The sequence below is a fragment of the Sebastes umbrosus genome, chromosome 21 (genome assembly GCF_015220745.1).
Source record: "Sebastes umbrosus isolate fSebUmb1 chromosome 21, fSebUmb1.pri, whole genome shotgun sequence".
Taxonomy (NCBI): Eukaryota; Metazoa; Chordata; class Actinopteri; order Perciformes; family Sebastidae; genus Sebastes; species Sebastes umbrosus.
The window spans coordinates 23,779,665-23,801,424 of record NC_051289.1 but is presented as its reverse complement, the minus strand read 5'-3'; the positions used below and the strand labels follow the sequence as shown (position 1 = coordinate 23,801,424).

Here is a 21,760-nt window from a genome sequence, read left to right as displayed (position 1 = left end):
GGGTGCAGCGAGGAGACATGTGGTTTATAAGGCAGAGGAGGGAAACGGCAAAAAGCTCAAAAGGCTTTATCTCTCGCTGCTTGATTGGCTTATAATTGAGTTGCCAAGGAGTTGTACGCAGCAATCCGTACACTGGGAGAAGTTTACTGAATACTTTCTTTTAAATCCATTTTTCCCCCAACAGAAGGGGCGGGAGGGGGAGCTTCCCATCTGTGTGTGTGTGTGGGCTGCTGACTGAATAACCGAGGCCCTCTGGGGAATGAGTTTATTCGTTTTCCCTCACCAAAAACAACAACAAGAGAAATGCCGAGGGTGAGAGAGAGGAGAGAAGGAGGGAGCGTTCCTCTGTTTCAGAAGAGTCAAAGAGCAGCTGGTAGACATAGACAGAACCCCCCACCCCCACCACCACCATCATGGAAACAACCTCTGGACATGCTTTATGGATCTCAAAGGATGGTATAGTTAGAAGAATCATAAGGGGGCCATGGAGTACATGCGGAGCCTCTAGTCACGTTTGTTTGCTTTTTGTGCATAGAAAAATCTGATTATAATGTTCTTTGTATGGTAATGAGAGAAAGCTGACATACCATGCATTCTAGCCCCAGATGCAGCATTTCTAAACGAGCTTTCAGCAATCTGTTGGCTAATTCCACCTACATAGGAAGCCTTTTCTGGAATAGCTCCATTACCTGCAACTGTAATTAATTCTCCCTCCGTGAAAATTGTATTACTCAAACGCTGCAGCACCTATGAGCTCCGCTCACGACCTTCCATTTATCACAATACGCACCTGACAGGATCACCGTCTATTTTTAGCCCCCCTCCACCCCCGACACCTTTAAATTATGCATGTCTTCCCATGTGCCGGTCGTTTCCTGACACGGAGGGAGGACGAAAGTTATAATAAAATAAAAAGCTTGTCTGGTTGGTTGTGTGTGAAGTGTGCTGATTAAACAGCCCAGCTGTTAGAGGAAGCGTTAAACAGCGCGGTTTTTAAGGTTTCCTTCCTTCTGAATCATTTTTAAGACTCTAACTCCAGGGTCATTCCCATGCTTGCGACACACATATGACTAACGCTCCGAGTCATGATTATGAAACTAAAGAAACAGTGATTAGGAAGGAAGAAAAGGCGACCTGAAGACGTGTAATGTCTGGAAGCTTGTTGACGATCCTTTTCCCAGGATACACAGCTGTGGATGAGCATTCAGCGATGACTCTAGAGCTCTAAGGTTTTTTATTGTCTACGGCGCAGACGCTGAAAATGACACTGATTACGGCTGAGCTGGGTTTTTGTCTCAGGGTACTTATGCAGCACTGTTTCATTTCATTACATCATGCCATCCCTCATGTTTCGATTTCTACTCCCACTTTTGGGCTGCTCCGCTCGAGTGTGGGTCTCTGTCCTTGCATTGATTTTCCAATTGAGAGCGAGGCCTCGGGAGCGGCGAGGCACAGACAGCGCCCATTGTTTCCATTTGCACTACGCGATGATGATCTCACCGGCAGCCACGCATGCCAGCCTCTCTCGCTCCTTGGCTCTCTCTAGACTTCATCAGCTGAGAAGCTGCTGTTAATTACCAGTCCATATTCTAATTGCTCATCACTCGGCACGGTGGCGAGCCCTGGAACCGGGGACAGACGTGAGGAAAGAGACAATGGCGATGAAGGGGGCCATTTCTGCAACTCATTGACCTGGGGTAATTTGAAGCACATTTGGATGAGAAGGAAAGCAGGATACGGCAGACCGCGCTGGTTTAGCGTCTGACGTTAGCATCTGCTACCATTGGGCAACCTCCGGGACTGAAAAGTGAAGCCAATGCGGAAGTGCCTTAAACTTGCATTCTATCTAATAGTTAGCTCCTCTGGTTGCAAAAAGATTGTATAGAAGTCTATGAGAAAATGAGCCTACTTCTCTCTTGATTTATTACCTCAGTAAACATTGTAAACATGAGTTTATGGTCTCAATCGCTAGTTTCAAGTCTTCTTCAATACAGCATGATGTTCATTTACTAAATGATGGTCCCATTTAGAGTCAAATAGACCATAAAGCAGAGTACCGTTGTCCGGTCTGGGAGTTATCCGTGTATTCTTCTTACAACTTTAACCCTTTCACAGTGTGTTTTTTCAGTTCATGAAAGTTAATTGTAACATTTTGGTCGCCTAAAAATGTGTTATTCAGTGTTCGGTCGTACACGACGATGGCCAAAAACCAAGATGGCGACAGCCAAAAACCAAGATGGCGACGGCCAAAACCCAAGATGGCGATGGCCAAAACCCAAGATGGCGATGGCCAAAAAAATCAAGATGGCAACGGACCAAAAAATCATGATGGCGACGGCCAAAAACCAAGATAGAGACAGCCAAAAACCAAGATGGCGACGGCCAAAACCCAAGATGGCGACGGCCAAAAACCAATGGGTGACATCACGGTGACTATACGTCCACTTCTTATATACGCTCTGCATCCGAGGCTGCGGAAAAGATAAACACTACGGCTGCCGGAGCGGTGTTTTCATCGAGGAAGTGCAGCGATTAGTGGTCATTTGGTTGGTCGACCAACAACTCAACCTGCTATCTTTGCTAAGTGACCCATATTTCATATTTGCTGTTCCTGCCTTACGGATTCACACAGTCCCACGCCCCCCCCACTCCCATGTGAACCCGTGACAAGTCCCTCTGTAAATGCTTGACTGTTGAGATTAGCATCACATGCAGGAGATAAAGGAGCATATTGTGCAAACAAACACTGATATGCTTCTCATGTTTAGTGCTGACAAGCAAGATGAAAGCGTTTCTCAAACCACAACAGTAAAGGGACTCACTATCTCCTCAGATTAAACAATCAGAGTCATATAGAGGCTGATAAATACCTAAAAACCAAAGAGGTGATTCAGGGGTTAATGCATCCTGGAAAGAAGATAATGGCAGGAGCCATTGCAGCTAAATTATAGATATAGAGGGCAAAATCCACTGCAGCTAGTGTATGAGATAACGTACTGTACTGTATATTGCCATTATGAGATGCTCAATAAAGAGGCTTTCAGGTATTGACAGTTGGGTTCTGTCCAAGACGGTGTAAATTATTCATGTTGCGCGTATGTGCGATCAATGGCAGCTGCCTGACAAAGATCCAGGTTTTATCGCGTCACTCAGATGCTGTAGCAACCATCTGATTTTTTGCTCCGACATATTTGACAAAGTCTTTCCACGCTGTGTCAGCTTCTTAGCAATTTCCCCCTGTCACGGTCCCCGTCTGTTTTCAGGCCGTGACGTGCCAAAAACACACACCTCAGAGACGGATGTGTTGTGCAGATGCAGGTTTTTCCTTGCGGAGCCAGTCTGAGTTCATAAAGCAAGGATCAGGATATAAGCTGGGAGGGAGTGCACCCTCATTTATTTTTTTGCTGCAACCTGCTGCCGCTTTTCATCCTCTTAAGCTTCAAAAGACATACAGAAATCAGAAATCTCCCTCTACCTTGAGATAGATCTGTGGACCTGAGTTTCCAAGAGGAACGAGGAGTGAAAAGGAATAAAAATTGAAATGAAGGATTATTTCCTCTTTCTTTACTCTCTCCTCAAGCCGCCGCAAAACCCCCTCAAAGGACATCTGTCCATCTCTGTGAACACCAAGGGGCTGATTAATGGCCTGGCTAACCCGGCACTCAATGCCGAACCCCACCACGGCAATCTAATTACCCAGAGACGAGCACACAGACTCTAGCATCTTGCCCTCCTCCTCCTCCGCCACTCCATGCATTAGAATGAGGTGGCATTAAAATGGATGACAAATGTGGATTATGTTCAGCAAAAGAAAGCAGAGCAAAGGAAAGGAAAAAAATGTCCAGGAATCAAAAAGGCTGCCTGTCTTGAATAATAAAAAACTGTCTGCCTCAAACTGCAGTCAGGGAATGATAATGAAATAAATAATGAATTGATTACTATGCATCTGACGGAGATGATTTGTACGTGCCGCGAGGGGGGCCTGAGCTTGTCGCGGTGCCGCGGACAGGCTTAATGAAAGAGGAATGAAGAATTCTGCTCTTTTTAATACCACTTGTGATAATTGGGCCTCCGCTCAGAGTGCTCGGCACAAGTGCATCTCGCTCCTTTTCGAAAAAACATAAATTACGACCGCAGACTTGGCTCTTTTCGCTGCGTTTGAAATTAGAAACGAGAGGAGTCCCATTCAGTGTTTTGATCTGATTAGTATCGGGAAATCAGCGTGCCCATTAGAGCACATATACCCCCTTTAAGATCCAGATTTTACTGCCAAATCAAATCCTCAATATGATCAATACTATAGCAGGGATGGTCTAGAGTGGCAACAAATCATTGTGATCACTAATTTCCGCTGACAAAAAGGGAAACCGGGGTAGAAGAGCTGTTTCCCGTTAATATTTGACTATGGACTTTACTTTCAGAGAGAACAATTCTTTAAAGCGGCAGTAGGCAGAATATTTTTGGCATCATTTGGCAAAAAATCCATCATAAAGTTTCAGCATATTGCAATTCTAGTGTTCTGAGAGAAAACTAGACTTCTGCACCTCCTCATGGCTCTGTTTTCAGGCTTTAAAAAATCTAGCCCGTAATGCGAGACTTTGGCCAATCACAGGTAATTTCAGAGAGAGAGAGTGTTCCTATTGGCTGTTCAATGGAGGCAGCTGTCAATCACTCACAAGCTCCGATCAAACGGTCAAACTAGGCAACGCTGATCAAATATGAATCAATATTCTGTTACTGTAATGCCTATTGTAATGCTATGTGTCAGCCGATTAGACCGTCGTCATCTATAAGCCCCATAGATGTGGGTCAATAGCAGCCTACTACACCCACTAGTAGGTTTTATCATCTATTCACATGGTAGATCGCCGAAAGAAGGTATAAAAAACATATGACAGGAGCAGAAGCAGAAGTCAGTCGCTGTAGTATTGTGAAAACTACGATGTTTTTTTCCTAAACTTAACTAAGTGTTTTGTTTTTTGTCTAAACCTAAAGAAGCCTTTTTATTTGTGTTCAAAATGTGACTTTTCATTCAATTTTTACAACGTGTTGCTCCTAAGTTCCACTTTTACAACATAGTAGACAGCGTAGGCCCCTAATGACCGACATCTATGGGGCTTATAGTGACTGATAATGTCTATTTAATGGCCTGATAACGGTCAAATCAGGCGGTAGTGTACTGTCTAGCTGTAAAATGAGAAAGTTTACTCCGGCTGGTGGGCGGTGCTTGGTATTTCCTCAACTTGATCTCAACATGGCGGCCGTGTCACAAACTTTCTCATTTTACAGCTAAACAGTACACTACAAGATGTTTCTGAAAACATTTGAGGTGATAAATACGCATTACAGAAACAGAATATTGATTCATATTTGATCAGCGCTGCCTAGTTTGACCGTTTGATCATAGTTTGCGAGTGATTGACAGCTGCTCAGAGACGGCCAGGCTCCAGCTCGGCTGTGATTGGTTGTTTTCCTCCGGTCTGTGAAATCTTGCAGATGCCGTTAGGATTTTTTGTCAGATTACCTGTCCGTTTTATAAAATAACTTTTTTTAATCCTATTTGCTCCAATCTTGCCTACTGCTGCTTTAATACACAGATCTGACTATGAACAACGGCCTTTCTCTTTCAGAGAGAAAAATGCTTTAACACGACAGACTAGAGGAAGTGGTGAAAGGAGGCCGTGCTTCTTCCTGATCCACTCAGATGCACGCTGGGTTCCTCTGCGGGACAATATGGACTCGGCCAGACCCTTCTTCTACTCGCCCGCAAAGCCAAGAACGCACACACAACGCATGGGAGAAATGCACACATACATGTTCAAACACTGATTCAATTAGTTTGAAGGAGCAACAGGGGCCCTCAGGACAATATTTTCATTGCAATAATAAAAGGAAAAGCTTGCTTATGGCCCTCCCCAAGCAAATATTTGGCTTTTGGGTCGGCTCTATTATTCATCCCCTGAGGAATATGTGGGGGCCAAAACTTTTTCAACAAAGACTGTAGAAAAAAAAACCAGCAGAAAAAGAAAAACAGTCTGAGCATTTACAAGGCCTGGAGGCTTTCTGTTAATAAATCAAAAACATGGTCCGAATGCATCCAGGTAGTGCGGTTGTGTCATGTGTGTATGTGTGTGTGTGTGTGTGTGTGGGGGGGGTCTGTGCTGTGAGTGGACTTGGGATATGTGACTTATCCCCGTCTGGGGACGGAAGAACTAAACCCTTATTCTTCCCACATAAAGTTCCCCCGGTGGGGTGATGATCGCTTTGTGCAGATAAGCCGACAGACAGGAAAATATGACAGAGCCTGTTTGTGTGTTTGACAGTGTGTGTGTGTGTGTGTGTGTGTGTGTGTGTGTGTGAGTGTGAGGCTGGGCAGGATGCCTGGACTAAATCCCAGCATCCCCGGAGGCGGCCGCTGTTATCAAGGAGAGGGGAAGTTATCAGGTAGGACAGGGAGACAGAGGGAGAGAGAAGACGCAGACAGATAGGCAGACAGTGACAGAGAGAGAGAGAGAGAGAGAAAGAGAGAGAGAGAGAGAGAGAGAGAGAGCGGACACAGGCAATTTTTTTGCGAGGAGTGGACTCAACCACCCGGAGGTCCATCAGGACGGCTGACATTCATCATCGAAATTGTTGGGTCTCGTCGAAAGTGTTATGGAGACGCCGCTACCTCCAGAGACTGAAGGGCAAACACAGAACACTCCTACTGTGCTCAAGCAGGCAGTAGTCACTTCTAATACTGCAGTGTACACCCCTCAGACTGTGACTCACCTCCAAGAACATACCGGAGAATTGTTCTGTGCTGCCATGGGTTTACTTTTCAGATATTTTCTCTAGCCCTCCCCCTGTAACTGAAACTACCTTTAAAGGGATAGTTTGGGTGTTTTGACGTTGGGTTGTATGAGGTACTTCTCCATAGTCAGTGTATTACCTACAATAGATGACGGTCGGCACGCCCCCAGTTTGGAGAAACAGACAGGAGTTACAGCTCGGAAGCAAAGCCATGTTCTAGCGTGTGTTTTAGACACCTAAAAAAAGCCATTGTATCCACCTTTGCTCTTGCCAAAGCCACCAGACTCCATTGAAAAAACTCTAATTTTACCTTGCAGAAAACAGCAGGGTTGCTGGTCTACCGCCGCCTCGATCGGTTAGTTTATTTGTGTTATTGTGTGACTATGGTGCATCCGAATTAACCAAATTCACACAATAACTTAAACAAACTAACCGATCAAGGCAGCGGTAGACCAGCAACTCCCAGTGTTCTGCAAGGTAAAATTACTAATTTTTTCAATGGAGTCTGGTTAACGAGCCTAGATAACCACTTCAATTCCCCGTCAGAAACATAGACTGTATAGCTGTCTCACAGCAAGGTAAAGAGGTGAAAATTTTCTAAAAATAGTGATGTTCAAACTGGGGGCATGCCGACCGCCATCTACTGTAGGGAATACACCTACTAAGGATAAGTACCTCATACAACCCCACTTCAAACTAACCCAAACTATCCCTTTAATGTAATTTTTCTGTGATATTTGAATAGACAAACCCTCCCAAAAATCACCTCTCTGTGACATGAGAATAAAATGTAGTACCTGTATCCACTCTTTGTTTGAGTCTTCTGCCGGCGTCCACGCATTCTCATAGTAGTTGAGTCTGGAGCGCTCCGGGGACCAGCTGGGGTTGTACTGGGATGAGGCCATGATTTGGTCCGATGTTACCTCTCCCGATTCCATTCCCAACGGGTCGCTACAGTCAAAGTCTGGGGAGAACGAGAAAAAAAAAAGAGATGTTTAGTTGAATCCCCGAGCAAACGAAAGCACCAGAATGTACCCAGCATGCGCTCTCAGTGTCTCCCCAGAATCGGAGCTCGTCTCTGGGGAGGAGGACACCACACGACAGGCACTCAGCGCCGCTGCTGCTGGCCCCGAAAAAGAACAACACATCAGCGACGCCTCAGTAAATCCTCTCTGTTTCTCTCTCTTTAGTTTCTAATGGAAGCCGGATGGAAGTGTTTCGCATTAAAAATGTGTTCATAAAACATTCAGTGTGGGCTAAGATTACGCCGGTATTAGGCATTAAAGTGGCTTCCGCTCTGGTTGTTTCTTCCACTGACTGGATCTGTTTCCCTCACCTCCCTGTGGGCAGTTTATCTTTATTTTGCAACACAATGACTATTTTACCCAACTTGGTCTCTTGGGGAAGTTTAGCTGTGTTTAGCGTCTGTATTTTGGGGCCATATATCACACTCAATGGGCCCAATCGCCCATGGTAACACAAACAAGGGAAACCTTGTTTGTGTTGACGTGGTGGCAGCCGTTTTCAGGCATCCAAGGCTCCGCGACTAAAGACCCAGCTGGGTCAGCTCGAGGTCGGCCTCTCTAAACCCCCGGAGGTCAGACGCGCTGACACCGCCGTGGACGGAGCTGCGGCAACGGTTGGAACGAACGATATGACCTTTTGATCTGGGCTGGAGTCGTATAACGTCACAACACAATAACACAGAGGCATGTGAAGGAGGCACACTTTCACACATTCTTGTGGACCGTTATTCTTCTTGTTTATTTACTTCTTTTTGGTCATAAAACTGTGAACCCTTCGTTCACAATCCCCCTCTTCTTTAAGCACAAGGCTCCCACTGCCATAAACATATGGACCATTGCCGAAAAACGCAGTCATGTGCTTGTGTGTATACACGGACACACACACACACACACACTCGGAGGGCACAGGACGGGGAGCAGTGTGGCGCTGCTATGTGGCTGCTGCCTATGAGCTAACACAGATGGTCTCCCCATCTGCCACACTGCTAACACACCTCAGTCACTGGGTCAGCGTGTGCGTTTGCGCCTCGCGGTGTCAACGCGCGGCCGCACGCGCACGTGGTCACGCGCGCAAATGTGTCGGAAGTCTCAGTGTGAGGCCGTCTCGCACCTCCTCAGCCTCATTCGTCGGCTCTCTTTGCGAAGACATGCCCAAACTTTTGTGCTTTTGTGCATAGCTGGATCAGGATCAACACAAACACAAAGAGGCGTTTTGTTTGCTGCTAAGTATCTGATCATGTGGGTTACCGAGCAAAGGGGCTCTGATAGCCGAGACGATAGCGAGTGTTGGTTGGATGGGCGGGGATGGTGATTGGAGAGAATGAGAGCGAGAGAAACTGGGATGAGGAAGAAAAGACAAGGCCTCCTTTCATCACCTTATCACCTCTAATCAGCAGCTTTCAGCGCGAGCGCAACCCTTCCCCTCGCCATGCGGAGGCGAGAAAATCCACCGTGTATTATGCATAAGGGGATTATGAATGATTCAAGCGGTACATCTCTAGAAGAGTGCAAGGCAAAAGTTTGGAGACTTTTTTTTCCTCCTATCTGGGATACGGTCGGTGATGTAAGACCAAGCAACTCGTGTAAATTGAACGTGTTTACTGATCACGGGTCAGATATTACACCATGCCTCTTAATGTGAAAAGTTGATTTGCGTAATCCGATCTCAGATGTGCGATTAAAGCGACTCAAGTAACTCGGAAGAAGAGAGATGACATCAGCAGTCACCGCTGTGCTTATTACTGAGAGGCAGGGTCATGTGTGTGTGTGTGTGCTCGTCTTCCCTCTGGGCAAGACAAAATCCTTTTTTGGAGACGATTAGTACGTTTGTTGAATGTCATCCATCTCCATTGCTATTCAAAGAGCGACTGTGTGTGTTTGGGGTGGTCCAGCCCTCTGGACAGATTTATGACTCCTGCCAGCAGCTCGTCTTCCTTAATGAAATGTTTAGTTGGAGCGTTTTTGCAAAATGGGGTCAGGGGGTCGAGCCCTGCGATGACGACGCTGCGTGTAAAAGCCCTGGGGGGGGTGATGTGTCCTGGGTGGTTACCGGTGCCTTTTGGAGCCCCGTCTGGGCTCACGTGGTGTAAAGGTCTTGTAAACCACGGGAGGCACACTCGTACGCTGTGACACATTACCCAAATGAGAAAGCAGGAGGTGTTTATTTAATAACTCGTGAGCTCTGTTAAATGTGTGGGAATTCATGAGAATAGAAGCATTTTGTGGCTTCGGTTGCAGACAGCATCTGCTTGTTACTTTTAGTAACACTCCTCGGGGGGGTTGCTTTATTTCCCTCTAATTCTTACGCAACTACCCGATTCAAGCTCATCCAATCCAGATTTTTCTTCCACTGAACAAATGTGATAGGGCTGTCAGAGTTAACGTGATAATAACGCAAATTCGTTTAAACGCCACTAATTTCTTTAACGCATTAACACAACTTGCGGTTTTTAGATCAGTTCTAAAGCTAGAGTGAAGATACTGGTATCATATGAAACTATAACATTTAAGGAATCCATTGGTACCAACCGTGTTATACTAGCTTGTGAAGGAGGCTAAATAACGCTCAAAAGTTACGCTAAATTTTGGTGAGGAAAAACTGGCATTGCCATTTTCAAAGGGGTCCCTTGACCTCTGACCTCAAGATATGTGAATGTAAATGGGTTCTATGGGTGCCCACGAGTCTCCCCTTTACAGACATGCCCACTTTATGATAATCACATGCAGTTTGGGGCAAGTCATAGTCAAGTCAGCACACTGACACACTGACAGCTGTTGTTGCCTGTTGGGCTGCAGTTTGTCATGTTATGATTTGGTTTCTGGACAATATTTGTCATTGTTTTGTGTTGTTAATTGATTTCCAATAATAAATATATAAATACATTTGCATAAAGCAGCATATTTGCCAACTCCAATGTTGATGTATTACTATTAGTATTAAATACTTGAGAAAATCTCCATTTAAGGTAGATTTTGAACAGACAACAAAATGTGTGATTAAATATTTTAATCGATTGACATCCCCATCTGTTTGATTTTTATGTTTTTTACGCCATCTCACCCTCTGGAACGGTCCTTTCGATGACGGTGAAGTTGGCCGAGAAGCCCTCCTTGGCGATGGCGCTATCGGTGTTGATTGTCAGTGCCAGGATGCCCGTGTAGGAGATGATCCTGCCCGGGGTGTTCTGCCCACAGTACCTCCCGATGTACGGACCGACTGGAGAGAGAGAGAAAAGCACAACCGTCGTTACTCAGGTTAGACTTGGGTTAACTCAATATTTGTTTGTGTGCCACACAGCCATGTCACACATGGCTTTAACTACCAACTCCCCCCCCCCTCCCCGCATGGAGGTGTGAAAACTAGTGTGTCAGTGAAGGCATGTCCCCCCCCCCGCCCCGACCCCATAAAGACGCTTAAGAAAAGACTCCCAACATTCCTGCTCGCTTGTCAGACACAAAAAGCGCAAAGTGGAAGCGGAACCTGCGGTGTGGGCAGGTCACGCTCTCTGTCTATTTGCTAGCTGTAAATTCCTTTTTTTTTTTTTTAACTTGAGACGGACACAGCCGTGGCCGGAGTGGGGTTTGTGAAGGAGACTGGCTAGAGTCAATAGGGGAGCTTTAAAAGAGAGAGAGAGCAATAAATGCACAAGAGGGACCACTGAGCAGACTGAGTGGACGGAAAATGGGAGGTGGAACGTTAGGGGGAGACAGAGTGGCGGAGAGAGACATGGGAAAGAGTGATGGGGTAACAGGGGGAGGGAGTGGGAGAGCACAGTGACCTTGCCCTATGTCTCTGATGTGTGCTATGATCCATGCACATGTGTGTTCCTGTTGGTGTGCAGAGACCTGCGGCTTATCTGTGATTAGTAACGCTGTGATCAGTGGCGAGTGACAGTCCTGCCTCCCCGTGGCCTCCCTTCATCCAAAACCAGCTCCTATACATGAAAGGCCAGACCGCGGGGACTTCATGGGGCAGGGGGGAGCGATGGCTCCGATTAATCTTCATAACCCAGGTGCTTGGTGAGACTCTATGTGTGCTTTTAAACCCGCCAAACATAAAAACGCCATCTCCCGGATTATCATGCATGACTCCCCAGCGCTATGAAATTTTAAAGAGCCTCGCTATGAAGTCCACATCCCAGCCAGCCTCCTCTCCCGTTCCTCAGGGGAAGAGGGACTAGGGAGTGGAGGCCGTTCTTCCGCAGCACCTGTCCGGTGAGGTGTGATTACCGCGGCGCTTCACGCAGGCCTGCATTTGCCCGGACACATCCCTTTCCCCCACACACATCCCGACGGCAAGCATGCCTCAAGCCTTCTGCGCTAATGCACTATCGATCCGAGCAGGCACTGCAGGAGCCACCTGGCAAAAGCCGACACACATGTGGCATTTTACACAAGGCTGTCTGTCACACACAACAACACTCGAAGGGTGTGATGTCAGATCGTTCCGAAGCGGTAGCGTCCGGTCTCTGCCTCCTGAACAAAGGAGATTCTGGTGCGTTTTATTCTGCTTCTTTTTGTGTCACACCTTCCGCTGAAAGAACTGAGAAATCTCTGAATTTTAATGAGTCGGAAGCAGCACAGGAAACTTTCTTCCTTTTTTTTGTAAAAATATGTATTAAAAGGTGATAATAATGTGACATATTCTCAGCTCCTTAATCAACACAAATCTTGAAAATTAAAACATGTGCCACCTCCAGGATCTATAAATGAGTTATGGAAATACTTAGAGGAATCAAAGGTCAACTCCGCTCAGTTTTTGTGAGCTCAGAGAATATTGAACTTCAAGTAAACTCACTTGGAAAAAAAAAAGGCAGCGTGATTTACACTTCAACCTTATCACTTGGAGCGCCACGGTGGAGAATACTGATGCTCTTTCAATTTTCGGCCGCTGATGGGTGAGAAAAGCTTTCATCTCGTCTGCACCCCCGCGCTGGAATAGCCGGGAGAAAAAGTGGAAACTTCAAGAGGTGGTGAGTTCAAAGCCTCATCTCGGGGCCGCGGAGGCGCCGCTTTGAACACGGCGCACTCTCTCGCACTCCGTCTCTCACCTGCTGATTTTTTTAGATGGATTTGAGAATGCTATTTTATGGCAATGTTTCATTGTGTGTCTGAATCTGCTGCGAGAGCTGCGGGGCCATTTGCTCGACCCTGCGACCGGGAGATGTTGGCTCTGATCACGGACCGAGGCTGTTCAAATTCTCCAAAGGAAATTCCTTTCGGAGTCATTTCCTGCAAGATTGCATTGTGGTTTCTATGCGTCAGGGAACTTAAATATCATAGCCTAGATTAGACCTCCAATTCCCAAATGCACAGACGCTAACAAGTCAATGCAGCCCGTGACTGTAAAAGGAAAGGACGGGCCTCGTAATCAGGAAGCGATGACGAAGCGTTACGCTCACGCCGACAGACTCTTGGAACCCGGCCAAGTGCGGTTAAGGCAGTTAGCCCACTGGCCCGGATAATGCTGTCATTCTGTGTAAAACTGTTCGTTTCCTGTGAAAAAAAGCAGTGAGAAGTGAAGTTGAAACCCACCAGAGCCCGCCCCCACCCCCACTCCTCTTCTCTCCTTTTCCACTACAGGATAGCAGATTTCTAAGCAGTGGGATAATGTACATTTCAACAATTACTTTTTTATAGCGGTGATATTTTCTGGTTAAAGTTTAAAGAGGACCTATTATGCTTTTTTTTCATTTTCTTTAGTGTGTTAAATAGTTTTTTGTGCACGTAAAAGGTCTGCAAAGGTACAAAGCCCCCCCCCACAGAAACACTGATCCTGAGCTGCCTCAAACGCCTCGCTTGGAATCCTGCCTTTTTCTTCCGTAACGTGGTGATGTCACCAAGTAACACATTTGCATAATAGAGAGCTGCAGGAATGAGTCCTAAAATCTGGAAACGAGTTGGCATTTTAGCACTTCCGGTTCCCCTCGTCTGGAAGCCAATGGGTTCTTAGTTCGATGCCACAAGCCGAAGAGATTTTAACATTTTGTTCTACGATATAAAATATATTAGCAATCGCTAACAAGTGGCTAAATGAGACCACTTAACGTCATCAAGAGCGGCTCGTCCGCCTTTACAGCCTTGTTGTGTTTACTCGCGCTCATGCGACCGTGGTGTAGTTGGTTTATAGCCTAACGTTAGCCTTTTACTTCCGGCGATTGCAGTCACGCCTCAAAAATCATAAAAGTGGTGTTCATTTGTGAAGAGCAGAGCTTATTTTCTGCAATAATCCAAAACCCGATGGAAAAATCCCATTGGCTTTTTGTTGAGATAACCAGGGCGATGCTAACTTCATGGTTGGTCTACAAAAATATGTCATCCCTGGAGCACTCTATACCTGCCTAGCGGCTAGTTTGGCACGCCCTCAAACAAAGCTAGTTAGAGCGGAGCTGGAGCGGAATCCGAAGAGTTCGGTGCAGTTGACCAATCGCAACAGAGTGGGGGCAGCAGACCAATCAGAACATTAAAGCTTGTAAACATGTTCTAGTAAAAAACCCAAAATACAAGTATGAATTTGTAAATAAAGCATAATAAGTTCTATTTAAGTCATGAAAAAGCACTACAGTAGTACTACAGTGTTAACCAGCGCTGCTTGCTCACCTCCGGGGAAGCCATCCCAGATCTCCAGCCTGTCGTAGCGGCAGAAAACGCCAGTAGGGGGTGTCGGGTCGGGTTCCAGCTCGAAGCTCTCGAACTCCAGGATGATCTCGGACATCTTGGGGGCGAAGATCATGAACGTGCAGTCCAGGTTGTTGGGGTATTTCTCCGGGAACCCGGGCGACTTGATGACGCCGCTGTTGGAGGTGAAGTTCCTGGAGCATTCGGGACCTGCAGGGGAAGGAGGAAACGAGAAGTGAGAAGATGAGACGCAGCGGGGGGACAAAGGAAGGGGCGGGGGACGATTCTTTTGAATGACTGTTAGTTAAATGATCTGTTTCGGGGAGGGGGGGCTTTGCTGAGAAGCTCTGCCTCCCAGCTGCTCTATTGAATGGAGGACAGTTTACAGCCCAGAGACGAGAGACCACCTTGATAGTTCTTCTATGCACTAGAAGCTACATCTGGGTCTCTCAACTCTCCTCTGTGTGCCTTTTTTTCCTTTTCATTCCCTCACGGGCACAATCATCACACTCCTTCATCACTGTGTGTGTGTGTTAAACTCCTGGAACATCTGGACTGCGAGCGTAAACATTGGTGAAAGGCCTCAATCGCCAGAATCAGGGAGCGGTGAATAAACAGCTTGATTTTACCGTGTAAAAAAACCTGCCTCTCACACACACACACACCCTCATCAGGACACGTCTGTGAAACATACGAGAGGTGCTTGGGCAAAATGACAGCGTTGGTGATGGAGGGGCGAGGGCAATGACTGCGCATACATCAACACACACACACTTTAACACACGAGGGAAAGTCAAAATATTTATTCACAGCTCCCCGGAGAGAGCTGCCTCTCTCAGCTGATGAGGAGCATTAACACATTTCCCGTGTTAGCCACTTCTCGGAGCACGAGATTATGATTCAGGAATGTGTGACATTGGATTTAAAAAAAATAAAAATGGCTGCGGGACATTAAGACGTGTTCACTACGCTGGCTCAAGCGCCGGGCCAAATTGTTGCCAAGCCTGGCTTCACACACACACAAAAAGACTGTCATCCAGGGCAATTATTTGACGCCATTAGTGGCAGAAATGTGAACAGGATAATGTCATTTTCATGCTAGTCTGACATCCGGCACGATGGGCTCAGATGGGGCTCGATCGAAACCAAAATTGCAGGGAGTTATCGCTAGATAGAGCCTCCGTGCCACAGTCATTGTAGCTTAAATAAACGTGGCAAACTGCTTTTTTCCACTGTCACTCAAAGCTTCTTGCTGGGCCCCCTAATTCAAGACCATCAGGCCCACTTCAGCCTGTCCACCAGTGGAGTATATAGAGTGAGGGAGCCACGTCGATTTCCTCTCTCTCTCTCTCTCTCTCCCCCGGAGTTGAAAGCCACGGCGAGCGGCGTTGTGACTCTAAAGAGAGCTGACATTTAGTGCCGCCGCCAAAGTGTGGCTTTTTTCGAGAACAGTGGGCGCCGTTAATTTCACAGCTTCCCCTCCGTATTTGCTCCCGGAAAATGGAGAGATTTTGTCGAGATGAGAGGGTTGCCGGTTGCTGGCGTTCTGCACTTTTACCTCGCCGTGTTTGTGGAGAAATGTCAGACAGTTTTTTTTTTTTGGTGGTGGGGTTGGGGGGACGATGGATGCGAGCCACTTCTTTTGAAAAAGGCGCCTGTGAGTGCTCTGGACAGCTGCGGTATCCAAAGTGCAATTCAGGTCGATGTGTTGAATTTCCCCGCGGATATTGGCTCAGATCTCGGCTCTCCGTCCGTTTCATCGGCCTCCACCATGACTCCTTATCGCAGCTCAAAACTCAGGCTATAGAAACATAGAATGGCAAGACGGATACAAATTGTCCATCATATTTTGTCAGTATTAAAGCGGCAGCAGGCAGAATATTTCTGGCATCATTGGGCAAAAAATTCCATAATAACCTTCCAGCATATTGTAACCTCACCATCCCCCATTAGGACTTCCTGTTCCTGTGCTCTTCCTGAATCACCGCGACCGAGGCCGAGCCAAGGACAAACTCCCCCTATCATCTCGCCATTGTGTGCCCGGCTGCGTTCGTGTACCCCCTCAAGAAAAAGGACAGAGGGAAGACATCCCAAACAAAAATAGAGTGGCGCTCTGGTCGCTCCCACCGGCGAGATAATTAGCCAACAGATCTCTTTTTTATCTAGTGCCTCCACATGGGAGGGCTTCCGTCCCCCGAGCTCCCCCCGGCCCCCCCGTCGCTACACACTCTTGACGCTTTGTGCTGATGTCTGCGTGGGAGGCATTCAGCGATAGCAGTCACGCTTTTTGCTGCGGCGGCGTCCGTACGCGTCTGTTGACAAGGAGCTTTCGGGAGACAAATATATTCTAAGCCTCCGCCCCCTTACCTCGCCACAGTTGTTGGTGTCTTTTCCCGGCGGATTTATCGCCTCAAAAGGGAAAGGGTTGAAATATGAAATGTTCGACTCAGGTGAGGCTGACAGAGAACACACACTTAGATTGTCTCATTTCATCTGAGATAAAACAGCTCACCCAATAGTCCAACTGCTGCTTTTAAACAAAGCTGAATTTACGACAGGAAGTTGAGAAAAAGAACCTTGAACAAACCCAACATTTACCGGCAACCCTCCAACCAGGCGCACACACATTTAATAGATTCCTTTAACTCTCCATTCTGCTCTGGACGGGGGGGAGTAAATACACGTCACTCCCGACTCGCTCACTGAGTGATTAGAGTTTGTTTAACGGGACAAGACGTGGCCCGACAAAATGATATTTAATGGGGCTCTGATTTCAGTCTTTGCGAGCGTTACAGATCAATATAAATCTTAAATAAATATGGTTCCAACATTAAGGCCTTTTTTTTCCACTGTTAGTCTCCCTGATGACTTGTCCTCTACGTCTCTATTAAGCTGCTGCTTTAAGTGCCGAACGCAGACCAGAGACTGGGCGTTAATCACTGGAGCAACATTACGCCAAGGAACAGGCGTTAAATGTGACAGCCGCTTGCTATTTTCATTTTTAAATCTGTCGCTTTCCCTTCTCTTTTTTTTTTCCTCCATCTATTCATCCTTCTCTCTCTCTCTCTCTCCTCGGTGTGGGTTATTAGAGGCCGGAGCCATAGGGGCTGAAGGTGTTGTTCTTGGACTGTTAAAGTAAATCCCCCACTGTTTATGTTCCATGTTGCTCTCTGGCTGATCATTAGCCCAGTTCACAACCCCTCCACCTCCATTATTGCCCCCCCCCCTCCCCTTCACTCTGTCCTCATGCCACACAGACAAGAGGGGTTAATCGTCGGTGGAGAATTAACTCTTTCAGCAGTAAATCACACATTAACCTGAAGCCTGCGGAGCGTCAGTCATTGAAACAGATGGGAAACGCAGGTTTACCCATACACACCCCGGGGCACCGCACTACTGGCATGCTGTTTAGCGCATTGACTGCGCCTGTGGGGATGACACAGTGCTGATGGGATGAAAGGGTGGAGGTGGGAAGGAGGGGGGGGGGGGCACAGTCTCCCTCTGGCTCCCCTTAAAGAGATTTGTTGTCTTAGGTTTCCATGAGGGCCGTGTGTATGTCTGTGTGTGTGTCTGTGTGTGTGTGTGTGTGTGTGTGTGTGTGATGACAGTACGTCTCCATGCCAGATGTGACCTACGCCATCAGGGCGTGCCGTCCATGAAAGCAGGCAGAGCGTGCCCCCCTATTAGGCCCCACCCAATACACACACACACACACACACACACCTTGAAAGTGTTTTCACAGGTGTGTGTGCTCAAAGTAAAAGCACCCGCATCACAGTCACATGATAAACTTTTGCGTGAAAAGATGGTGTTTTTAAGTGTGAAGACGAGGGATGCGGAAAAACATCGATTCACATATGTTTCGTAATTTTTTTTTGAAATCGATTTTTTGATGCTAGAATTTATATATTTGCTTCACTTGAGTCTCTGCGGAGGCAGAAGGAAGTTATTTTTATTGTCGAAGTCTTGAGTAACGTGACGTCATATCTGTTACAATAATCGAAACGAAGCCGCGGCGAGCCGAAACCACGGATGTGTTAAAGCATAAAACGGTGGAGGGTCTGCGTGGATATGACCTGCACCCTCACATGTTAAATCCAAAGTGGTAAACACTACATATCCAGTAAAGTATGGAAACACTTTGGGTTTCACACATTGATAGGAAAAGCAGAGCTAGACATCACGGCTGAAGCTGCACGCTAACTCTGTCACGGACAGGACATTGCGGTAATGTGCAGTCGTGCCGGCCGTCGCTCTCATCTCCGTGGTCAAATCAGCCGATGCTACAACTGTAGAGCACCCATATACTGACATTTATGTTAAATGCATTCAAACGGCCCCGATGGAGCTGACCATGGATGTATAAAGAGAACGGAGCTGACGGGAGAGCTAGAGACGGACTTGGCGAAGTTAGCAGAAGTATTCATGTCCGGTTTTCACAATAAGGTGTTAACAAAGGGAACTCTATGTACAAAATACATCTATGGATTAAGATTGATTGGATTATATTCCCAAGAAGTATAGAACATTACATGTCCCTTATAAATTAAAAAGAAGATACCACTAATCTGTGAGGGAAATAGTCTTTATCCTTTGATTTCTTTTGGTTGCTGGAAAATGTTTTAATAAATAATGCCTGACAATGACTGATATATCTGACTTCTCTAACTACATACAAGCTGAAAATCAAACATTTCTACTGGATTAATTTAGATATTTTCCAAAGTAAAAGTCCCTAGAAGTGTATGATGACGAAGGCCTCCATCCAATAGTCATTCTGCTGAATAATCTTAAGAGACGGGGATGAGCTTGTGTGTGCATGCAAGTGGGAGACAGGGAGGGATCATGGGAGGAAGGGGGGGGGGGGGGGGGCTACCAGTGGCACTATCTCTGCCTCCTCGCCCACATCAATGGGCCCTCGGCCAGCATTGATGTGGCTCCGAGCGAACTCGGAGCTGTTAAAAGAAAACATATGTGGTGCGTGTGTACTTAAGAGGACGGATCTTTCCAGAAAACACTTGAGGATTTGAAGTGAGATGCTGCCAGATGACAAGATAAACACATCTTTTAGTCTTTCTAAAGAAGCACCAGGATTTTGAGGGTGGAGGGGTAACCCCCCCCCCACCCCATCTCATCTGTGGAGTTTTACTCTGATATTACTGATTTTTCATGCTACTCCTGGTTGTTTATCAGACTCAAGGCCTCAGCTTGCCCAGCTTTTTATTTATGCACCGCTTTTATTTCAGCACTGGAAGCCGAAGGCCTCCGCAGAGACGTACGCAAACACAACTAGCTTGCTAATCTTTGAGCTCCCTTCAGCTCAGATATTCCTCATTTATCCCTCTTCTCTATCTCCTCCCCCACCTCCACCACCACCATCTCGCTCCTCCCGTCTCTCGCCAGACTTCAGCCAGTGGAGCGAGGCTGCCAATTTGCAGGCTATAAAATAAATTGCCCATGCTAATTAAGATGGTTGGATGGGATTGAGGAGTGGAGAGGGGTAGAGACTGATGTGGAGGCGGCCATAGAGAGCCGCAAAACAACCTGTTCTCTTCCAATTAGACACTTCGCAGGACTACTGTTGATAAAAGCCAGGGCTACAAACGCTACAGGAAGTTGTGTGACAGTGTATTTACATCGTCTACAGCTTAAACCTGCACATGTAAACACACTTGTATAAGTTGGCGTACGATCCCAGAGGGGAGTCTGTGTTTGTTTGCTGTGTGGGTATATTTATCTCCCGTGTGACCTTTGCTTTGTACGTAACCCCCCACATGCAAGGCAGCGCCGTCCTCGAGGTTGACTTCCACTGATCTCCACGCCTCTAATCACAGTGATAAACAGCCTGCATTCTTTGCATTTCCCCCCCTTCATTGGCATGCACGGGCGCGCGCGCCTCCCATCCCTCCGCCCCGCTATCAGAGCATCTGTGTATCATCATTAGCGTTACATGTGTTAGCCAACACAATGTTTTCCCAGCTAATACCCTGCTTGTTGATAAGCTGCGCTAATCAGCTAGCTTTTTTGAATCTCTCTCTTTCTGCTTGGTTTCGCTCTCACAAACTGAGCAGGGCTGTTAATTGATCTCAGAGCCCCATTTCTCTTTTGGTGGCAGCCGGCGAACGCAGTAGTCAAAACACGGAGTGATATTCAAAGGCGTAACGAGGGTCTGGATCCACTAAGGGGAGAGGCGGCACACCCATGGTGCTCTTCTTCTCCGCAGGGGGATGGCGCTAGGTGCAAAACACCAAGACGAAAAAAAAAAAGTTCTGCCCTGGGTTTAATCTAACAGCAACGCCCCGCTGCTGAAGTCCTGATTACCCTTTTGGATTCCATAAGCAAAGATCCTCATCTAGCTCCAACTGTCTAGTCCTGACTCTCTATCTTCTTTTCAAATATTTACAGATTTTGGAAATGTGAGAGAGCCCACTCATGTTAAATTCAACAGTTTTGTTCCTATAGTGTGTGGAGAGCAACGATTTGGCCCAAACAGCACAACACACACTAACGGATTCATTCATGAACAACAAGAGTCACAACTAAAAAAAACGAGACTTTAGTGTAAACAAACACGGCGGATGACGGACAGAAAGAATTAAGGGTGTTAGTTTTTGTACTACTTTGTACTGAAAATTCACAAAGGATGGGTGGACGAAGTCAAGAAGACACGTTAAATAAACACTTGTTTTGTTGCCAAAAATCAACAAGTTGGTCCTCCATTTCTGAGATCCATCTTACTACTACTTTATGCTTCACATTTTGCATTAGTCCATATATTAGCCCATAAATTAGCCCATGCATTAGCCCATGCATTAGCCCATGCATTAGCCATGGCCGCCATGACGGCGGTGGTTGTCCTTTCGCTTCAGTCTCAACTGGCTATCGTTCTTTTCCCCGTGACCGCGTCATCGGCTGTCCACGGGGGTTCCCCAAACACCACAGGATATCCGATCGTAAATGCTGAACATGTTTAATATTTATGATTTGAAATCGGTGCGGCCAGGATGGACTTCCGAGCCGATCGGGGGATGTAAGAAACACTCTTAACAAACCTCACACCACAGGAATATCTGGAAAGATGATCTTTAGAACCATCAAAAAATCTGTGCTTTGCTGACGATTGTCGGGGCTTGGTTCTCGTGTAGAGTGTGTCCCCGGCATAACATCCATATTTTTATACTAGATATGTATTTCCTCAGTGCTCTACGAGTGTGCTCAACAGTTCCCCTATCGCCACTGGGCCCCTAAAACGCCTCATTTATAATCAGCGAGACTGGGAAATACCAGGCTAATCATGGGAAGAATGTAGTCGATTTAACCGGCCT

The 21,760-nt window shown here is 46.7% G+C and overlaps 1 protein-coding gene across 5 annotated transcripts in view; it reads right to left on the bottom strand.

Annotated features, from left to right (window-relative positions):
• The window catches only part of nrp1a (neuropilin 1a), a 74,189-nt gene that overhangs the window by 27,998 nt on the left and 24,431 nt on the right, over positions 1 to 21,760 (bottom strand). For all 5 annotated transcript variants that reach the window (XM_037757043.1, XM_037757045.1, XM_037757047.1 and 2 more), the window contains 3 exons: positions 14,418 to 14,645; positions 10,879 to 11,034; positions 7,590 to 7,756 (listed from right to left, as the gene is read on the bottom strand). In XM_037757043.1, coding sequence (XP_037612971.1) covers positions 7,590 to 7,756; positions 10,879 to 11,034; positions 14,418 to 14,645 — 551 coding nt within the window. The remainder of the gene's footprint in view (positions 1 to 7,589; positions 7,757 to 10,878; positions 11,035 to 14,417; positions 14,646 to 21,760) is intronic.